Below are 22,514 nucleotides of genomic sequence, written 5' to 3'. Positions count from 1 at the left end.
GTTTCGTTTGCATGCAATCCGATGTTCTGTCAATTATAAACATTTCAATATTTATTTTATACATAAGTAAATACCAGTCTCTTCATATTCAGACAATTTTCTTAACACGGCTTAAATACCATGAGACTAAGTGTTGTGACAATTCTTACCTTATCGCACTGAAAATTTTGACTGGACGACTTATTTTAAAACAGACTAAGGTTTTAACTTCACAAAAATCACCTTTGATAGATTTAGCTCAACATTTTTAAACCCTTTTATGCAATTATTTATACAGTCTAAGCTTTGAAATATAATGGTTTAATCTTCAAGGTAACAAAAGATCAGTAGTGGCAATATTCAGAAATGTAGGTGCATTTATTTATAAGTAAAAACGAATTTTTTTAAGAATGGACAAAACAAAAATTAACCAATATTAAATTGATAAATAAATGAATAAATAATAATAATTAAAAAAATAAAAATATTCTGTATTCCACATTTTCTCCATTATCAATAACTCAAAGATTTATCACAATAGGAGACGTGTTCATTGGATGTAGACTTAACAATGGGAATTGGCAATGGATAACCTCTGGAAGAGAGTTGCTGCTGAATGATACACTTTGGACCCCTGTTGAGCCGCAAACCCATGAGTCAGAATGCGTTCAAATATGGAAAGGGAAAAAACTTGATGATTTTTCATGTCACGAGCTATTAAATTTCCTCTGTGAAAAAGTAAGCGAATTTATATTTGAACTATACAATTTGTAATTCTTGAAGAACAACGAACAGAACAAACTGTTAATTTGATGTTTGCACATGTTATTCTGTATTCTGAATAAGAATCAGATAGCTGACTTATAAGTGTCCTTTTATTTACACCTAAACCTTCTTATTATTTGTCAATGACAACTTGCTTTACTACACAACTATTTAAAAGAACAGGAAAAAATTCTTTAAGCATTTGAAAAACACATTTTGCAAAGGAATTTGAACTAATTCTCACTTGAGAATCAATAATTTTAAATTGATATTAAGCAATATTTGATATTTCAATTCAATTAGATATAACCCAAAAACCTTCAGGGAATCAATTCCACAAATGAATGTTTGAAATTGTTCGCGAACCCACAAAAGTCATGAAAGTGATTAAAGTATGTTTGATTTTTATGATACATTTAAGTTATTCTATAATTAAGACAACAGTGTTGGTTTGAAGTTTTGTGGAATCACCACTTGGTGCTCGTAAATCATTATATACTGTTAATCTCCTTCATGATAAATACTGTCATCTTTACTGCCACAATTGCATTTGTAAAGGAAACCTGATAATTGTACTAACACAAGTGTTTACATTTTCTCCTTATATGAATTATTGTTTTCAATTTTATTGATTTTTTTTAATATCCCGTGTAATAATACCGGTATCAGAAACAGTAGGGCTAAGTTCTTTTATCTTAATAAAAAGTACAATATTATAACGAAAATACCTAACTACAAGAAAAATTCAAAACGGAATGCGAAAATCGAAACCTCAAGACAATTGCCATATTCCTGACTTGATACAGGCGTTTTCTTATGTAGAAATTGTGGATCAAACCTCGTTCTCTAGCTACGTATATCTCTTACTTGTATGACGGTCACATACAAAGCCATTAAATTGACAACAATGTTTGAGTAAAACAAATAAGCATAAGAGGTAAAAATGTCAGAATTGGGATGCAGTGTCAGCGCTAACATGTAATGTACTGCAAATTAGACAGTTCTACTGTGTCTCTTTTATTAAAGCAAATTCTGTTGGAATCAGTTCTAACCTTGAATAGTCATTGAAAGTTATAGCTCTTGTTCTATCTTTTAACAGATCCTGAAAATTCTCTAGAACAGTTATGAACAGCACTGTGTTTCAAAGACTAATGATTTTCATAAAATTATTTATCAAGTATTTTTCATTTCATACTATTTTCGTATTTTATTCATTTATTGTTGGTGTTTGATGATGTTTCTTTTGTCTGTTTAAACGACGAATAAGATACTTAACAAACTAACTTCAGCAGTTATCTGCTCTTAGATAGGGTTGTTGTCTCATTGACATATTCTCCATTTCCATTCTCAATTTTATGAATTTGGGGAAAAAAAACTCTACAACATTAATAATTTTTTCATGAGATTCAATATGAAAGACTTCACTTCACCTCAAAACTTTCGTCTTACTTCTTCCAAATGGGTTATAATGAAAACTGACGAAGCGTTTATAGATACATCAAACTGATGAAACTTAAAAAGTCATTTTGTTTTCGTTAATTGATTAATCAGTATAATCTCATTATGTGTTATTTATTAATGCATTATTAAAAAAGTAATTCATTAAAACAATATATAGCTAGTCGGAAAAAGTCTGTATTAATTACGTTGTTTACTGTTTACTTATATGTTCTACAGTGTTGTAGTATCGACAAACATTTCTCATTTTTCTCAATTATGAAATCACCGATTACTGTGTATTGGCGCACTTATATTTTAACTGATCACAAATTTACATGTCAGTAACGTGTTAACGAGACATAAATGTGAGATTCTTCACCCTTCCAGATCATAAAGTGGATGAAACCAATTATGGACAATCGCCTCCAACAGCGAGAAAAACCTATTCCGTGTAGTCAGCTATTTAAGGCCCCTATATGAAAAAACACAAAACAGTTTAATTTAGAAAACTATTTACCTAATTAATAACAAAACAATCTATGGAATACAAATTTAATGACAGACATGAACCAATGACAACCACTGAACTGCAGGTTTTTGACTTCGGACAGGGACATAAAAAATATGGCGGAGCTAAAAATATTTGTGACCTAAACCAACTCATCTAATTACTTGTATACAATGTTTGTACAAGTAATAACCTTTACAAAATGATAACATGTACACGGCATATATATGTATAAAGAGTATATGGATTTATAATGTTACAAGCATAAGTAGTGGTTTAAGAGTGTTACAAGTATACGAGGAATATATACATATTAGACTCAGATCGACGTCCGGCCTCTTATCGACGTCCGTTCCCCAAATCGACGGCCTTTTCTCAAATCAACGTCCAATATTTTGATACTATAATCGACGTCAAATGTGACGTCATGTACTGCCAAAACCACGTCCGATAGAAAAAAAAGAGGTACAGTCATTTGGTTTTTTGTTTGTTTTATAATACGGACTCTGTAAGATATATTTCAACAATTATTTTAGTTTTACAGTGAAACATGTACGCAAGAAATTGGCATAACGGTTTTATGTTATGCTGTTACATCTTTAAATTTGTTCTAGGTTAAGTGCTAACACACAAGTTTAACCTCCACATATTCTTTATGGGCCTGTAGTGCAGTGGTTTACGATGGTTTATGTATGTCATAATTGTTTTTCGGATTATTTTTTTTTTATAAATAAGATAGTTAATTTTCCAATTTGAATTGTTTACATTATTCATGTCATTCCACATCTCCTAATTTTGATGTAATCTCTAAAATAAAAAAATGATATGATATGTAATATGTTTAGATAGGCATCACATTGGCCGTCGATTTGGAAGCATATATTGTGATATCAGATTTGAACGTCGATTTGAGGAGCGGACGTCGATTAGAGTCTTACATACATATTATAGTTTTGGAAAGAGAAATTAAAAAAGAGGCTTAATCTACGTAATGATATTCAAACAAAGTGGCTGACAAAATTACAAAGCCAAGGACAAATGAATGAAAAACAAGGACGAAAAGACATACAACAGCCTACAATAAACAACATAGACAATTCCAAACTGGGTGTGTTCTCAAGTACCTCGGAAGGGTAACGAGACCCTGCTCTACAAATGGCACCTATCATAATATTGTTATTTGCATTTATGAAAAGAGAAAGGAAGAGCGAAAGATACCAAAAGGGACAGTCAATGCATTATCAAGTTAGGAATATACCATTTGTTATCCATTTGTTTAAAGTGTTTGAGCTTTTGATTTTGCCATTTGATTACGGACTTTCCCGGAGTTCGGAAAGTTTGGTATCTTAACTTTTAACTATATCTCCAAATTTATCTCGTACTTATATAACACATACCCAATTGATAATGTATATTTATTGGCAAAACAATAAGTATTTTTGTTTTATGTTTTCAGGCTGTATTATTTCTATAAATATCACAGAATAAAGAAGACGAATGGTCTAGTTTAAAGAACTAGTTGAACAATGAAGATTAAAAACTGTTTAATTTAAGATTCATATACATTTATATTTTTAGCTCACCTAGTACATTGTGCCAAGTGATCTTTTCTCGTCAGTTGGGGTCCGTTGTCCTTCGTCGTGGTCATCGTCGGTCCTCTGTTAACGTTAAAAAAAATATTCTCCTTTAACAATACTGGGTAAAATTCATCCAAACTGCATCACAAACATTATTATAGGGCATCTTGTTTGAAAAATTGAGCCGATGACCCCACCTGACAAGCAATAAAGCCGACATGGCTGACAACAAAACATAGGTGTAAATTTCAGTGTTTGGTTTATATCTCTGAAACTGTAGCATTTAAAGCAAATCTAAAATTCAATAAAAATGTTAATCAGATTAAGATCAGTCCACTCTGAAATTTGTTGTTGGGTTGCTGCTCCTGAATTTGTTATTTTTTTTTTTTTTATTAAAGGATAGAAATAAACTGTAATCAGCTTGATTATGTTTAGCAAAGAATGATTTTCAAATAAGTCAATCTGACCAAAATTGTCAAGTAACCCCAGTAGGAATTATTGTCCGTTTAAGTCAATTTATAACAATTTTTCGTAAATTTTTCCTCTGAAAATACTGAGACAAATTGATGCACTTTTGGCCGTAATAATCATAAGGGTATTTAGTTGAAGAAAGAAAACTAGTGTCCGATAACCCAACCTGCTAACCAATTATGCCGACATGGTTAAAATAGAAAATAGGGGTAAAATGTAGTATTTTCTGTTTATATCTCTGAAGCTTAATCATAAAGAGTAAATCTGACTGGGTTAATTAGTGTTAGATTTATCAACCTTGAAATTTTCAGACAAATCAGACAACTCGTTAGCTGCTGCCCATGGATTTGTTATTTTAAAGAAATTTTGCAGTTTGTGTTTATCATCTTGAATATTATTATAGATAGAGATAAACTGTAAACATCAATAATGTCCAACAACGAACTATCTTCTAATAAGTTAATTTGACCAAATTGTCAATTGACCTCTTAAGGAGTTTTTGTCTTTTAAATTCAATGTTTCGTAAAATTTTGTAATCTTTTACAAAAATCTTCTCCTATGAAACAACTTAAACAAATTAAACCAAACTTGGCCATTACTCATTTTTAGGGTATCTAGAGTAAAACATAGTGTCTTGATGTCCCACTTTTAACCAACATGGCCGACCTGACTACGAATAGAACATAGGGGTAAAATGCAGTTTTGGCTCATATCTGAGACTTAAGTGTTTAGAGCAAATCTGACATAGTTTGAAATGTTCATCTGGTTAAGATCAGTGCCCTTAAATTAAACCCGTTGTTCTGCTTCTGTCCTTAACTAATATTGAGGTAAATTTTGCAGTTGTTGGTTATTATCTGAAACATTACCAAAGATAGAGATACACTAATACCAGCATTAATGTTAAGCAAAGTAAGTTCTACAAATAATCCAGAGTACCAAAATTGTCAATTGACCCCTTAAGAACTTTTGCCTTTTATAGTTAATGTTTCCTAAATTTGGGTAATCTTTTAAAAATATCTTCTCCAACTAATCTTATGGACCAAATAGATTTAAAAACAATTTTCACTAGTGTATCTCGATTGACAAACGAATCTGATGATCCTGTCATTTAAATAATGATAAGGGGTCTTGAGTAAATATTGTAAAAGAGGGACGAAAGATACAAAAGGGACAGTCAAACTCATAAATCTAAAACTAACTGACAACGACATGGATAAAAAGGAAAAGACAAACAAACAACAGCACACATGACACAACATAGAAAACTAAAGAATAAACAACACGAACCCCACCAAAAAACTAGGGGTGATATCAGGTGCTCCGGACGGCTACAATGGGATGACCTGTTTTTAATCTAACTATTAGGCCAAATTTAACAAAACTTGGCCTCAATTATATTTAGGGTATCTTATACTGTTTCTCTTGATTTTAACCTTATTTCACATGAATTCTAAAAAAACACAGTAGATACGGGCGATAAACACTAACTCTTGAGAGACTTTAGTTATTGAATATCGACGGACATGTACCAATTGTCGTAGCCATAACACGTTCCTCTCTTTCTTGATTGTGACCTACCAAATTAGAGTTATCATCAGGCTTAAACTTATACAGCGATATGATGGAAGCCACATATGAAACATTATCTGTTTATCCGTCCAGGGCAAATGCATCATTTCCCGTTTTTGGAGGGATTCGTGCTACTTAATCTTTAGTTTAATATGTTATTTGTTTGTAGACCGTTGTCTATCTTTTGGTCGTTTGTCGTTTTTGCCATAACATAGGTAGTTTGTTTTCGACCTGAGAGTGTGAATGTCTTCCTTTTCTATATCGTTAGGAAATGTGTTTACAAAAGGAAATTATTTTATAAAGTTGACTTTTTGTATTTTATTAATTGTTATAAAAAGACACAAATGTAGTACGATTGCCATTGAAACAACTATTATATCCACTTGAGAAAAAAGTATGTGGACATATTCAACTCCGAGTCACCATACAGTTTATTAATTCAAAACGTGTGGTTGGAGTAATTTATACAGAGCCCCGGTGTGACAAAATAGGTACCAATTAGAGTGAGTAAACCTATGTAGTTGTTCATTTTTAATGTATAAAAAACATATATATAAAGTTGTAAATATATATGTTGGTGTATTGTATTTTAAATGTTTACAGCTTTTTGGTACATTTATTTTTAATTCAAGTGCTTTTTGCTTAAGGATTTTACATGATTTATCCTTTTACATAAAACAAATGTCTGTATTGCACTTTTCTTTGCTGTAATGACAAATTTCTCGGCCTATATAATTCGAGTTTCTCTGTGATTTAGTCACTGAATAACTAGGGAAATTACCCTTTGAATATTTATAAATCGTCGGCTAGTTTTCTTGTTTATAGTTTATACCAACACTTTTTGAAAATATGAAGCCAATATTAAAAAGTAGATGTGGTATGATTGCCAATGAGACAACTCTCTACAAGAGACCAAAATGACACAGTAAGTTACAACTATAGGTCACATTACGGCCTTCAACAAAATGCAAAGTCAGTTATAAAAGACACCGAAATGACAAGTCACCTGATAAAAATTTTAGTACATATTCACGTATATTATATTTTTTTCATGCAAGATTATACTAACTACATTATTTTGTATTCAGAACCCTCGAACAATTTCTCAAAAATATATTGTTCTTGTTATGTTCACCTATATTTTTTGTTCCTTGATTTTTCTTATTTTTTTTACATTCTTTCTTAAATTTTGTGACACACTTCGAATCGGACCACGCGCTACTGAAAAATTTCTCCTGACGAACAGGATGATCCGCTCATATGCACAGGTCATGCTCTCTCGCGCCAATTATGTGCATACCTCGGGAGTCACCTAATGGGGGTTGACGTATCATGCTATCGATAGAGTATTGGCCAGTTTTTATGTGCTGCGCATACTGTCAAGAAGGGAAAGAGATTATCGTTTCTTGACATAATCTGCATTTCACTTTTCGCAAAGTACGGTATCCGTATGTTACCAGTTACTATACTGTTACATTTTGTATTTCACCAAATCGATACACGTAGCATTATTTCACAGCAAGTTGATAAATGTGACGCTAGGATTTCCAAGTGTTCACACGACCGTTTACATGATCATTGTGATCTTATCATAGCTTGCTCGTTCAGTATAGTTTGTATCTTGTTATTGATATCGGGCATTGAGCCAAATCCAGGTCCGTTGACTACAGAGTCAAGCTTTAGTAGTAATAGTAGCCAAGATGATGTTTTTAAAAATGCTGTTTCATTTATGCATCTTAATATTCAGAGTATTGTTCCGAAGCTTGAGTTGATTGCCGCTGAATATTCTTGCCAGGAATTACTCTCGTTTACCGAAAGTTGGCTTTCATCGCAAGTTAGCAATGAATCCATTTTATTACCGGGTTATAAAACACCATTCCGAAGAGATCGGGTGGGGAAGGCAGGGGGAGGTGTTATAGTATATGTTAAAGATAACTTGAATTGCTCTGAAAGGCGAGACTTAGTGGTCTGTGGTACTGAGTGTATATGGCTCGAAGTAAGATTCAAGACCAAAAAATATCTTTATGGGACCTTTTACGTCCCCCCTAACAGTAGCCCACAGGTATGGGACAACATAGAACAGTCTATCGACCTTGCCTTATCATGCAATTTAGATATCATAGTTACAGGTGATTTTAACACCAACCAGTTAAGGAACACCACTAATGATAGAATTAGCATGATTAAGTCACAATTCAGTCTACATCAAGTTATCTCCGATCCAACTTATATTACAGAACACAGTTCATCACTTCTAGACCTTATTTTAGTAAATGACCCTGTTAACCTCCTATTTTCTGATGTTGGGGCCCCGTTACTTGATCAAATACGATATCATTTACCTGTAATAGGTATCCTTACCCAGCCATGCAAGTTACATCAAGTTTTTAAGCGTAAAGTATATATGTATGATAGAGGTGATTATGACTCATATAGACACCAGCTATCACTTGTTGATTGGGATGCTTTATTTTTTTCCAATGACGTTGATGTCATAGCACATGCCATAACGGACGAACTTATTGACAAGGCAGATAAAAACATTCCTAACCGAATTATTACAGTCAGAAAAGATAAACCACCATGGCTTACCGCTGATATCAAAAGGATGATTCGTAAAAAAAATCGTATCCATAAAAGAGCCAAAAAAAAACAAATTCTGCTCCGGACTGGACAAAATTTCGATTAGTTAGGAATAATTGTACTAAACTAGTTTTAAACTCTAAAACTGATTATTTTTCAATAAGACGTGTCACGGTACTTGCCTATCCCAAATTCATGTATTTGGTTTTGATGTTATATATATATGTTATATTTGTTATTCTCGTGGGATTTTGTCTATATGTGTTACATTTTAGTGTTATGTCGTTGTTCTCCTCTTATATTTAATGCGTTTCCCTCGGTTTTAGTTTGTTATCCCGATTTTGTTTTTTGTCCATGGATTTATGAGTTTTGAACAGCGGTATACTACTGTTGCCTTTATTTGAACTCTAAAACTGATTATTTTTCAAAATTGTCAACCAAAATTATATCTGAATCTCATGGTGGCAAACAATATTGGAGTCTTATTAAATCTTTGATGAAATGTGACTCCAGCGACAGTCGCAACATTCCCCCTTTACAGATAAATGATGATCTGATCTGTGAAGATACAAAAAAGGCAAAAATATTTAATGATTATTTTTGTGGTCAATCAAATCTTGATGACTCTAATACACACCTTCCAGACATACCTGACACACGAACAGACGGACTCGGTGATATGATAATATCTGAGAACGAGGTAGTAGACATCTTGAAGATTTTGGATGTATCAAAGGCATCGGGAACAGATCGTATAAGCCCAGGACTTCTAAAAGAAGCATATGGAATTATGAAATATCCTTTGTGCAGGTTATTTAACCTATCTTTATCAGTTGGCAAATTTCCTTCCGACTGGAAATGTGCAAATGTTACCCCTGTATTTAAGAAGGACCCCCCAAGTGACTATAGAAACTATAGACCGATATCATTGATAAGCGTTATCGGAAAAGTCATGGAAAGATGTGTTTTTAAGCATATTCAAAACTATCTAATAGCTAACCAGATAATCACACCCAACCAATCAGGATTCACCCAAGGGGACTCAGCCATTAATCAATTGCTGAATATTACAAATGAGTTTGGGAAGGCATTAGATGACGGGAAAGAAATTAGAGTATTTTTTTGTGATATAAGTAAGGCATTTGACAGAGTTTGGCATAAGGGGTTGTTACGGAAATTAGAAGCTATTGGCATTAAAGGTTCGGTTTTGGCATTGGTAAAAAATTATCTATCTGATAGAAAGCAAAGGGTTGTAATTAATAGTGTATCATCCGAGTGGGGTAATATAATGGCTGGGGTACCCCATGGGTCGATCCTGGGTCCTCTTTTATTTTTGATATTTATTAACGATATCATATCTGATATACAGTCTTCTATTAAGTTGTTTGCTGATGATACAAGTTTATATTTGATAGTAGATGACCCCCAAGAATCAGCAAACAACTTGAATAGTGATCTCGAAAAAATCCATAGATGGATCAGATTGGCTAGTGACCTTTAACCCTCAGAAAACCGAGACCATGACAATTTCACGGAAACTTAACAAACCTGATCATCCAAAACTTAACATGGACAACGTAACTGTAGCTGAGATATCAACCCATAAAACCCATAAACACCTTGGATTACATATTTCAAACGATGGCACTTGGCACAAACATATTGATGTAATAACCGAAAAGGCATACAAACGACTGAATGTTCTTCGAAAATTTAAATTTATCCTTGACAGACGGACACTCGAGACAATATACCTAACATATATAAGACCATTATTAGAATATGCTGATGTCATCTGGGACAACAACACACATCTTTTGATTGATAAGATTGAAAAAGTGCAAACAGAGGCTGCCAGGATCGTAACTGGGGGTACTAGGTTGGTGTCCCTAGAGAGATTATATCTCGAAACGGGTTGGGAAAAGCTTAAAGATCGAAGGGAGGCCCACAGGTTAATTTATTTTTACAAGATGAAAAATAATATTACTCCGGAATATTTATCAACCTTAGTTCCAAAGTCCCATGCAGCCATACATTATCATAATACGAGAAACTCGTCCCTAATCCCCCCTGTTCGAACAAGAACAGCCCTGTATTCAAATTATTTTTTACCGGCAACTGTACGTTCATGGAATCTCCTCCCTGAGAATTCTAAGACCAGTACTTCGGTGGGGGCATTCAGGAATTGTGTCTCGGGCGATTAAACCTCCAAATTATTATTACATTGGTAAGCGATTAGGTCAAATTTATCACTCAAGACTTCGTATGCAATGCAGTTCTCTAAATCATCATCTTTTTGTTAAAAATATAGTGGATATAAGAGCACTACTTGTTGCACTGCCCCCGTTTTCACATTATGCGTGAACAGCATTTTTATAATATCAATATAATACATTTTTTGTCGGAAGAAATCTTGCTACACGGTTCAATGGACTTCAGCTACGAACAAAACATTGAAATATTTTTGGCAGTTCAAACATTTATACTCAGTAGTAAAAGATTTGTCGTATGATAGCACACATCTTGTTCAACAAGTAATACTTATATCTATAATTGTGTCCGTTCAGAAACATACACTTTATTATTCCGATGTATATATTTTTTTCTTCTTTCTTGTGTGTCACAAACCTTATTATATGTTTTTTTCTTCTTTCCATCTAGTGTAACATTGTTATTTTTTATAACATTTAACCCTTTGAGTATTAAAATATGAAATGTTCTTATTCGGAAACGGATTAATATAAGCTAAGAGCTTGTTTCTGGATCCTAATAATTATTTCACTTGTATTATTATGTAAATGCCTATGTATGTACCTGAATATAATTAATAAAATATGTTTACACTACATGATTCTCGCACGAATCTGAAACATTAATTACATATTATAGGTTGTCTTTGAGTCGTGAGCTGGTTTCAACATTTTGATGGAGCTATCATGTGATGGAAAAAAGGTTGTGAGTAAAGTCCTCAGTCAAATTTCTCACGACACATATACTTGTATCTATATTCCATCGTTGTAGTAATTGTGTAGATGGGTGGATTTGAAGGATCAATTTGCTGACATTTTACTAGCTCCTTACTTAACTTGGGACTGGCAAAATTTGGTGTGGTTAAACATGTTTGCAGGCGTCGACCGTTCCCTAGTGTGGTGAGATTACAACATTTTTAACAAATTACTATGAAATTTGTTTTTACTCAACTGATCACATTGTTCAAAGATTACACAGCACTGCAAGGAGATAACTCTGTAAAAATCAGCTGAACGTTTTAATCACTATCTATTTAAATTTCTTAATGATAACATTCATTTTTGTCGAACTGCTAAATATCTATTGAAATTTTTCCGATAAAGTATGTGGTTCAAGTTTTGATTTTTAAAGTTTATGTCAAAGGGTTAAATACATATTTTGTCAAAATGTTTTGAAAATAAAACGAGCTTAATTTTTTTCATCAAGGTGTATAGTACCATTTTAATCTGAGAAATTATCAGCAAAATAATTGAACACCATTGGATAACAAATAATGTTAAAACCCAAAGGATTTGAAAATACGATACTGAAACTTAGTACATTTTTCTGAAGTATTAGAACTGCACTAAGGTTATAAAATATTCATGACACTTTGATTACAACCGCATAATGTTCGAAAATGAGGATTAAAAACAAGTCTATTCATAAATCGGTTGACTCTGTAACATAGACACAATTGTCGGCACTAATGGAATGTTAAAATTGACCACGAATTGCAAGTCAGGTAGGCATGGCGAGATTTTATTGATATTTTATTGATATTTTATTGATCTATTTGTAGAATTTTTTTATTTTTTTTAAATACTTTTTTGGTTAAAACCTACATGAATTTTAGCGTGTATTACAACATTTAAATGTAACGAGACTACACTGAGACGTGTAATTGCTCATACAAAAATAGTCATCTACAAATGTTAAGAATTAACATTTCTTTGGAAAATTTGTATACCGTCTTTTTAAATTATCCTCTTTTTTAAATACTGTCGCGGTATTCTAATTCCAGTAAGAAGGTATTTTGCTTATATTTCTTGTTTCAACATTCTGATGGAGCTGTCATGTGATGGAAAAAAAGTTGTGAGTAAAGTCCTCAGTCAAAATTCTCACGACACATATATTTGTATCTATATTCCATCGTTGTAGTAATTGTGTACATGGGTGGATGTAAAGGATCAATTTTCTAACATCTTAATAGCTCCTTACCTAACTTGGGACTGGTAAAAATTGGTGTGGTTAAACATGTTTGCAGGCATCGACCGTTCCCTAGTGTTGTGACAATACAACATTTTTAACAAATTATTATGAAATTTGTTTTTACTCAACTGACCATATTGTTAAAGGATTACACAGCACTGCAAGGAGATAACTCTGTAAAAATCAACTGAACATTTTGATCACTATCTATTTTAATTTCTTAATGATAAAATTCATTTTTGTCGAACTGCTAAATATCTAGTGAAATTTTTCCGATAAAGTATGTTGTTCAAGTTTTGATTTTTAAAGTTTATTTCAAAGTGTTGAATAAAGATTTTGTCAAAATGTTATGAAAATAAAACGAGCTTAATAAATTTTATCAAGGTGTATGGTACCATTTAATCTGAGAAATTATCAGCAAAATAATTGAACACCATTAGATAACAAATAATGTTAAACCCCAAAGGATTTGAAAACTCGATACTGAAACTTAGAACATTGATTTCTCTGAGGTATTGGAACTGCACTAAGGTTATAAAATATTTATGACACTATGATTACAACTGCATAATGTTCGAAAATGATAATTAAAAACAAATATATATCTATTCATAAATCGGTTGACTCTGCAACATGAGACACAATTGCCGGAACTAATGGAAGGTTAAAAATGACTACGAATTGCAAGTCAGGTAGGCATGGCGATATTTTATTGATATTTTATTGATATATTTGTAGAATTTTTTTTATTTTTTTTAAATACTTTTTTGGTTAAAACCTACATGAATTTTAGCGTTTATTACAACCTTTAAATGTAACGAGACTACACTGAGACGTGTAATTGCTCATACGAAAATAGTCATCTACAAATGTTAAGAATTAACATTTCATTGGAAAATTTGTATACCGTCTTTTTAAGTTATCATCTTTTTAAATACTGTCGTGGTATTCTAATTCCAGTAAGAAGGTATTTTGCTTATTTTTTGGGGGGCTTCCTTCATCTTTGTGTTCTTAAATATTGTAGGTACTTTCGTTATATTTTTGACTTTAAATTTCTATTCAATATATATAAGCACTTCATTTCTCACTATTCTTTTTTTTTTTGCTCTCTTTTTCTCCGTTAAAAATTAGTTTATATTCATTTGTCAGAAGATTTGTTCCTTTATTCTCTTTTATGTAATCTCCACCAAGACCTGAATTAAACAATTCGTTCAAAAGGAAAAATAACTAGATTTTTAATTGTTAGCAATAAAGGATAGCACCTCGTTTCCCCATTGCAAGGGTAACGGCAGCCTTTTCGAAATCATAAGATCAAAGAGCATATCTACACATGTCAATTAACATTTTTGTAAGTTTCAGTAAGATTAGAGCATTTTCAAAATTTTTTACAATTTTGCCGTCTCCATAACAACGGTGGCCATTTTTGAAATTCCAAAGTCAACAGTCTTATCTTTACTAATTGGGCAACATTGACACCAAGTTTCTTTAAGTTTGGAGCATTTTAAAATTTTTGAACATTTCTTCGGTTTCCGTGGTACATGTAATGGTGACCATTTTTTCAAAATTCCCAAAACGCTTGCAACATTGGCACATGACAGGGACATTATCCTGAAAGAACCACTGAATTTGACTTGCCTAGTATGCATGTAAATGCTACTTTAAAAATTCATATAGGTTTTAATGCTAAACGTATTTAGTTTCCAAGGCAATTTATAAATTTTAGTAGTTCAAAGGATTCTCAAAATTATCTAAAACCTGTATTTAGTGGACACCAACAATTACAATTAATGATTTTCAGTTCATGCATAATCAAATAATTTATCAAAAACCAAAAATAAAAATGATTTCATTTGTTCTGTTTCAATGAAACCGACGAACATCTTGCACATTCAAAAGTCAGGTGCACAACTTCATTACTCCCCATGATGGTATAATTCCATCAAAATTGGTCCATTCAATTCCAAGAAATAGCGTGGACAATATGTGTTGAAGAATAACAATATGTCACCCCAACTCCATTGAGGGTGCAATAATTCATCCGAATTTTAAGGTGTGTTGACATCGACTGCGCAAAATATTGGCCTATTACTCCGACCATAAAATTGACGGTACACGTAATTCCGCCAAAATATAATATTACATGTCATATTGGTGATCAGTTTTGTATATTTTTTCTGTAATGAAAATTATTAAATAGGGCGACTCATTTCTGCCAAAAATAAAGATATGCTTCGTGACAAAACTAGTATTAAGTATCCTAAAACCATTGTGTGTCGAAAAAGATATTTAGACAGTTTGTTAGGGGTAGTTGTTTGAAAATGGACGATTGGTGGTCTGATCAAGAGAACGGCTAACGGTATGGAAAAGAAACCTGCTGGAAGATAGATAAGTGGACGTCTGATCAAGATTGACACTTGACGGCATGATTTTTTTAGAGGTACACGACGATAAAAATATAAGCGGAATACTGTAAGCGACATGAGAAAGATAACTGATGTATATTGGATAAGTATTCTTATTATATCTGATCAATTTTGACAGTAGACAGTATTTTATAGAAACATGTCGGAGAATGGAAACTACTAAGCGGAAATCTCATCAAAATAAACTTTGTTTAATGGTATGTAAGTAACACCAACTGGATCATGGATAAATGCTTGTCTGATCAATATTGACAGATTATGGTTTGCACTAGACAACTGCCGGAGAATGGCAACACGGAAATCTGATCAATAAAAACATTTAATGTCTGATTATGAATGAAATAATACGATATCCTGTGTTGGGACAATTGCCATAGAAGGAATAGGCATGAACTGTAATTGATGATGGCTCAGCGGGTATCAGTTCAAGGTTAGCACTTGTTGTATGTTATGAAGAGACACTTGCATGATTATGAATAAACAAACATCTGAAGGTGTCTTCTTCCATTAGATGATGTTTTTTTTTACAAAAGCCGATTGAAGTAGGAACGGACGCTACCTTATTAAGCGGCATATGGTTAAATAAAAAAAAAACATATGGTTAAAGCATTGATTTTTATTTCTAAACGTTGCCTTAGTGAGCCCCTTTGTTCAAAATCATGGATCTGCTACTGATGACGTTGCATGTATTGATTCCAACCCTAAATATTTACCTTTCTAACGGACGCATGTGACTTATGTGTTTAAAAGGCAATAGGACACGGGATCTCAGAACTAAACGATGAGGTACATTTAGATGTTGACACTTGTTTATACCGGAAAAGTACTTATACATGTATACTAATGAATACTCGGAAAACTATTCTAAAGTGACAGTTGTCATCTAGTTGCGTTTGATATTCCACCTTTAATCTCCATATATTGATGTCATCAAAACGATGTATGTAAGTTTTGATCTCAAAACTCGATCAAGAATTATTATCGCTGACCAGCATTATCTTTTGAATTTTCCTTGGAGTTAATGTGGAATTCGGTAGTTTTGTAATACTATATTAAAGATTCAATCTCAATAGTAATCAAAGGTACCAGGATTATAATTCTTTGTATAGGACGATAAGATGTATATATATTTATTACGACTGCTAAGTTTGTCGCAATAAAAAAATACATACAAAAACAAAAAATGTGATATATCTGACTTTGTAAACATATATTTGGATATCTTGACTATTGTTTTTTAATTTCAACTCAAACTTTTACAACGAAGAGATGCTTTTTTTCATGGACATGTTTTATTTCACTATTCAAATGTATATTTTACGATGGTGTCAGGAGAGTATTCTATTACAATCCTTTTAGTATTGATCGTTTCAATGAAACACTGCGTACAGTTGATTCAGCTGATCAATAGTAATTATTTTCCGATGAAAACTTATATCCGTAAATTAATTACTTAATCTACTGTTAACAAAGAAAAACGTAGACAAGTAATTACATAATATAACAGACGTGCGAAATAAACATTTGATATGCATGAACGGCAATATAACTATTCAATTACTTTGAAAACATTGTATGGCACAATACCTTCACAATTGTGTGTATATGTGGCAAAAGGGGATTTCGGATGTGGAGGTTATTTTTTTAAATGATTTTTAGGTTCCAATTTTCATGGGGAAAAATGTGTTCATGATTCATGTAGAAATGCAGCAGTCTATTAAGTGAAACAACAAATAAAGTTTTATCCCTAGCCAAGAAATAGCTGGTGTCTAAGATAGTTTGATGTATGCGTCTGATTTAATAGTTCCGTCTAATTCCCGATTCTAAGGCGTTCGCACTTAATCACACTTCAGATAGGAGAATGAAAATGGTGAGGAACATATTTGATTGTGTTCTCATATCTGTTATCTTTTTCATTTTCGTTGCATGTAGTAAAATAAAAAAAAAGACAGTAAAAAAAACCGAAAAAATATATAAACTCGTAAGTAAAAACCAAATTTACTATGCAATCGCAAAAACGAAAAAAGGCCAAAAGACAAACAACAGTATACATGGTATATAAATACATCACATAAAACAAACAAAATTAGCAACAGGAACATCATAGAAAACAAAACAAAAATAGCAAAGGGAACGTCACAAAAGCTAGGGGGATCATGTACATGAAAACAATTCTCAACTCATCAGTGATTAAAAAAATACATAGATGTTTGTATTAACGATCACGATACGACATTATTTTTCGTGGGGACTATGGAATATTACGGATGTGTTGTTTGAAATGTAAGATTCGAGGCAATAAGAAGTTTTTTTACTCCATAATCAAACGCATAAAAAATTTGGACAAGTTGATCTTGAATTATTTCTTTTTTGTATATCTTTCAACGTGTTTGGATATCGCTTGGTCAGTTTATAATTTTTTTTCTAATATGACGTCCTTCTTTCGCTTTGTAAACAAAGCCGTGTTCTTATTAGCACAACATATACTTGAAACTTGAGCACAAATTTTCTGTTTCATATTCATTATTTTTCTAGGAAATTATATCTATCATGTATATCCTAACTGCCTACATCTAATAAAGGCAACAGTAGTAAATTGCTGTTCAAAAGCTACGTTCAGTATAAATATCGATAAATTATATATCGAAAGTGTAGGCCTACCCATTTTAAAATGAGCATAGAACATGACATGAATGAACTATTTCTTAATTTGATTCCTTATCTTACAGACCAGCTTGTCTTATACATGTTATACCAGATTTTTATATTTGTTGCAGGTCTTCTTAGACAAAATGTCGACAGATTATTCTACTGATATTTCAAACGACCCATATGTTACCACAGATGTGTCGATACAAGACCTGAAGGATTCAGAAAAGCTTGGGATGTCAATTGCAGAATCCAGTGAAACATGTATCATCAGTGATATCTCAGCTCATGATATAAATAAAATACATTCGGCATCATACAACAGCTTATGTGCAGGTGACGACACCAATGATGTCACAAACCCAGTGACAGAGAAAGAAAAGGACAAAAAAGACATTCCAAAGTCAGAACAAATCAAAAGAAAGGGGAAAGTACTCTTGAAGAAATTTCTGATATTCCTTTTTTCTCACGTAGGTTTGACATGCCTGGTTATAGGATATTCAATGTTTGGTGCCATTATTTTTCAAAGCTTGGAGCAAGGAAATGAAAAGCAAAGTAGAATTATTACTACAAACCTCAGAAAGGAGACATTAAATGATCTTTGGAATACGACTTATCTTCTTGATATTTTCGAGAAGCCAAATTGGACGGGAAGGGTGGAAAATACTTTACGCATTTTTGAAAAGCAAATCTACATAGCTACAACGCAACTAGGATGGGATGGCATTTCAGACGAGGCCGTGGGTGAGCTGCACTGGTCCTTTACTGGTTCCTTGTTATATTCAGTCACTGTTATTACAACAATAGGTAAATTATAAACAAAATTCAGTTAACAAATTCAAACTTCGAAACATTATTCTTACATCTGATGGTTTAACAATCTGCTTTGTCAACCTCTCAAATCCTCGCAAGTGTGTCTTTTTATATATTTACTACAACTACTGTGAGTTCATTAATGTTCGTTAGCTACTAATTTTCGTGGATTTCGTGGTTACATGGGAACCAAGAATCCAAATGATCAACAAATTACCAATTTTCTTAAGGAATGCCTGCAGAATTTGCCAAATCCACGAAATCAAATATCCACGAATATGCAAATATTTTTCTCAAACCACGAAAATTGGTACCTACGAAAATAAATGAATGCACAGTATACAAGTTTATGTTGACACCTCTTCATATTTATATCTTCTCGACTAAGGTAGATCATGTCATAATGATTGAAATAGATAAATTTATTTGGATTTGATCTTAACTAGTTTGAATGGTATTACTCATACGTGAAATGTCAAATGTTCTGACTTATCATGGTGTGATGATTTCATACTATGTATTGTATATGTAAATTATATTTTTCAATCAAGGAAATTGCCTTATTTTGCAAAAAAACGAATACTTTGGAGGCTTTTCATGCGTTGTGATCAATTAATTCACACGCCAAACGTTATGCATATTTCAGTTGAGTTGTTATAATGAATTTCTATCAATGTGCGGAAATGTACGGGAAGTCGCCAAGCGAGATGAGAATTTATAAAAAAGATAATACAATATTTTTATGGGACTTATATTTAAATATGAATGTGCCATAATTGATATGAGTAGAGGTCTTGGAACTATTGTTTACTTTTGATTGTTTATGTTATTTTTTTTTCCAATACTTTATAACTAATTGACATATTGATGAAAATTTGTTTATTGTTCAATGCTGTCGAATGATCTCCCTGACTTTCGTATGCTGGTAGGTGGTGGTCTTATTGACATAAACTATATATCTATGTATGTTCATATGTACCAATATCGGTGTGTTTTGTTTTGAATGAGTCGCAGCAATTCGACTAGAGATCAATCGGGTTTAAAGATTATTGCACAGTCTTACTGTGATGAAGCAACATATTCTCAAAAAAGAATAGTAATGTATATTTGTTTTACTCCATGACATATTCGACTTAAGGTAGATCAAAAGTATAGATTTTTTTTAGACAGAATTTTCTCATTTGTTGCCAAAACTGAAGATTTTACTATGTTTTTTTCAAAAATATAATAAAAAGTATGGGTCACCGTGTTATTTTTCATGCTATGAGTCGTTGGAAATTGCATTAATTTGGTTAGATTGTTCATGAAATAACAATAGATAAAAAAAATCTATGAGAGAATTTTGAAATAAATTGTGAGAAGATAGGTATTATGTTTTAAGAAAATAAAAATAAAAAATGTTGTCACCGAAGTTGTTTTCATACAACAAGTAAAAAATAAAAAAATCCATATTAGTTCAGTATAAATATTTTACTAAAAAAGTTATCTCCCCTTGACTGACTCATTTGAAAAAATGAATAATATTTGTTTAAATATTTTGAATAATACAATAAACCACCAAGTTTTTTTATATAAATTAACAGTCAAAGTATTTATTTACAAATTTGTCTCCAAATTTGCAGATTTGGGCAAATAACTAGACCAATTTTGTACTGTGATTGTGCAAGCCAAGATGGACGGACGCAATCTTTTTTTACCCAAGTTAAGGCAAACTTTTTCCGATTTGTCTTGTATTCATTTCTCCTGTGTAAAGCAAACAGTAATCATCAATTTATTCTGTTGAAGGTTATGGACACATTACACCTAAAACTGCATGGGGACGAATTGTCACAATGATATATGCATTCTTTGGAATACCACTTACATTGTTGTGTCTTGCAAATATTGGATCCCTTCTTGGGAAAGGATTTCAGATCTTCTATAATAGAATACCAGTTGTTAGAAATAAACGAGATTTTGGTATTGGGAATGCTTTACCACTTCCCCACACAACTATCCAGCATAAAAAGGTCAAAGGTGAAAACGGAACTATATCCGAAGAAAAGAATTTAATAGTTTATATACCGTCTCGTACTCTGCCGCCTCCACAGCACGTGCCCATAATCGTTTGCAGTTTACTTGTTATAACGTATACACTGATTGGCACATTGCTTTTTCATTTATGGGAAACCAGTTGGGACATACTAACGTCTGCTTACTTTTGTTTCATCACCTTGTCAACGATAGGATTCGGTGATGTTGTACCAGGACATAGTTTAGACTCGTGGCAAAGTCAACCAAAACAGTTTATCTGTGCAATTTATCTACTATTTGGACTAACACTCTTAGCTATGTGTTTTGATCTTTTGCAAGAACAGGTGATAACCTTTGCTAGATGGTTTGGAGAATGTCTTGGCATTGTTGAAATTGAGGACGTTGAAGACGACGAGGAAGATACAGGACACAATGAAAATTGAATATGTTGTCAAGCACAAACATATAATTCATTACGGTCAAGATACATACTTGAATGGGTCAAGTCAGATTATGAATACAACCGCTTAAAGTAACTTATGAACTAAAAATAGAAAAGATAATGTATTTTTCACTTTAATTTCTTTTTTCTTTCAAAACTGTTGAGTGAGTTCTTAATGTATTGACCAATGTGTTATCGTGTTGGTATTGTTTTGTGGCTGTACAACGCAACGAAATATCGACCTGTAAGGAAAATCTATGAACTGGGCATAGGGAACAGGTAATTTTGAAAAGTTTTAGGTAGATTTTGCGTACATTTAATACAAATGTTGAACTATTGTAGGGATATTCAATAATATAAAAACATAGGCGAAGCAAACCAACTCACAGGTCGATGAAAAACTGACAACGCAGATAATAAAATCAAGTTTCTGCAAGTATAACAGTTGAATTTATTAGTTTTTCGATGATCTCAGATGTCAAAGTTGAAAGAATTTTTTCTACCAGAATTTGTGGTGCAAATTTTATAGTTCCTTCTTGATCTTCGTTTTCGGTCTATTCAAAAGATAACACACTTTGTTATTGACTTCTCAACTAATCTATACAACTATAACGTGTAGAAGCGTTCATTTTGCATCTTTATATTGATTAAAGTTACTATTTCAGAGCGTTCAATTTGTGATTTTACATTAACGTGTTATTCCAGTAGTAAAAAGTAACAAGTTTGAAGCCAGTTTGGATTAAAAAATTAGCGCTCCGAATTTGTCCACATCCTTATATCGGTTAAGGTAAATCATCGGTATATACTTCCTCAGATTTAATTACTTATTATTATACTTTGCCAACATTTAGATTTCACCATGCTTTTTACAAAAATAATTTGAAAAACTTTGGGTCAGAATGCCATTTTTCAAGCTACAAGTCGTTTAAGTTTACACAAATTTGTATAGATAATTCATGAAAAAACACTTCTTTGTGATTAAAAGAAATTTATGAGATAGACTTTTGAAATAAAATAGCAAAAGATAGGTTTTATACTATGCTTCAAGAAAATATGATGAA

At 32.3% G+C, this 22,514-nt stretch overlaps 2 protein-coding genes across 2 annotated transcripts in view; both read left to right on the top strand.

The window, feature by feature from the left end:
- The window catches only part of LOC139527174 (perlucin-like protein), a 44,344-nt gene extending 36,736 nt beyond the window's left edge, over nucleotides 1-7,608 (top strand). The window contains exons 4-5 of the mRNA XM_071322484.1: nucleotides 521-717; nucleotides 4,149-7,608. Of these exons, the coding sequence (XP_071178585.1) occupies nucleotides 521-717; nucleotides 4,149-4,166 (215 nt within the window). The 3' untranslated portion in view covers nucleotides 4,167-7,608. The remainder of the gene's footprint in view (nucleotides 1-520; nucleotides 718-4,148) is intronic.
- Nucleotides 7,609-13,741: 6,133 nt separating this feature from the next.
- On the top strand, nucleotides 13,742-21,996 carry LOC139527173 (TWiK family of potassium channels protein 7-like). The gene is made up of 3 exons (XM_071322483.1): nucleotides 13,742-13,805; nucleotides 18,314-18,992; nucleotides 20,784-21,996. The coding sequence occupies exons 2-3, from the start codon at nucleotides 18,329-18,331 to the stop codon at nucleotides 21,452-21,454; spliced, it is 1,335 nt and encodes a 444-aa protein (XP_071178584.1). The 5' UTR covers nucleotides 13,742-13,805; nucleotides 18,314-18,328; the 3' UTR covers nucleotides 21,455-21,996.
- Nucleotides 21,997-22,514: the final 518 nt, after the last annotated feature.

The sequence above is a fragment of the Mytilus edulis genome, chromosome 6, assembly GCF_963676685.1.
Source record: "Mytilus edulis chromosome 6, xbMytEdul2.2, whole genome shotgun sequence".
Classification (NCBI taxonomy): Eukaryota; Metazoa; Mollusca; class Bivalvia; order Mytilida; family Mytilidae; genus Mytilus; species Mytilus edulis.
Note: the sequence above shows the minus strand (reverse complement) of the source record. Positions and strands in the feature narration are given on the sequence as shown.

Coding starts and splice junctions, on each gene's coding strand:
- LOC139527173 (XM_071322483.1), top strand. CDS start 18,329: ATGTCGACAGATTATTCTACTGATATTTCAAACGACCCATATGTTACC. Junction 18,993..20,783: donor CACTGTTATTACAACAATAG/GTAAATTATAAA, acceptor ATTCTGTTGAAG/GTTATGGACACATTACACCT.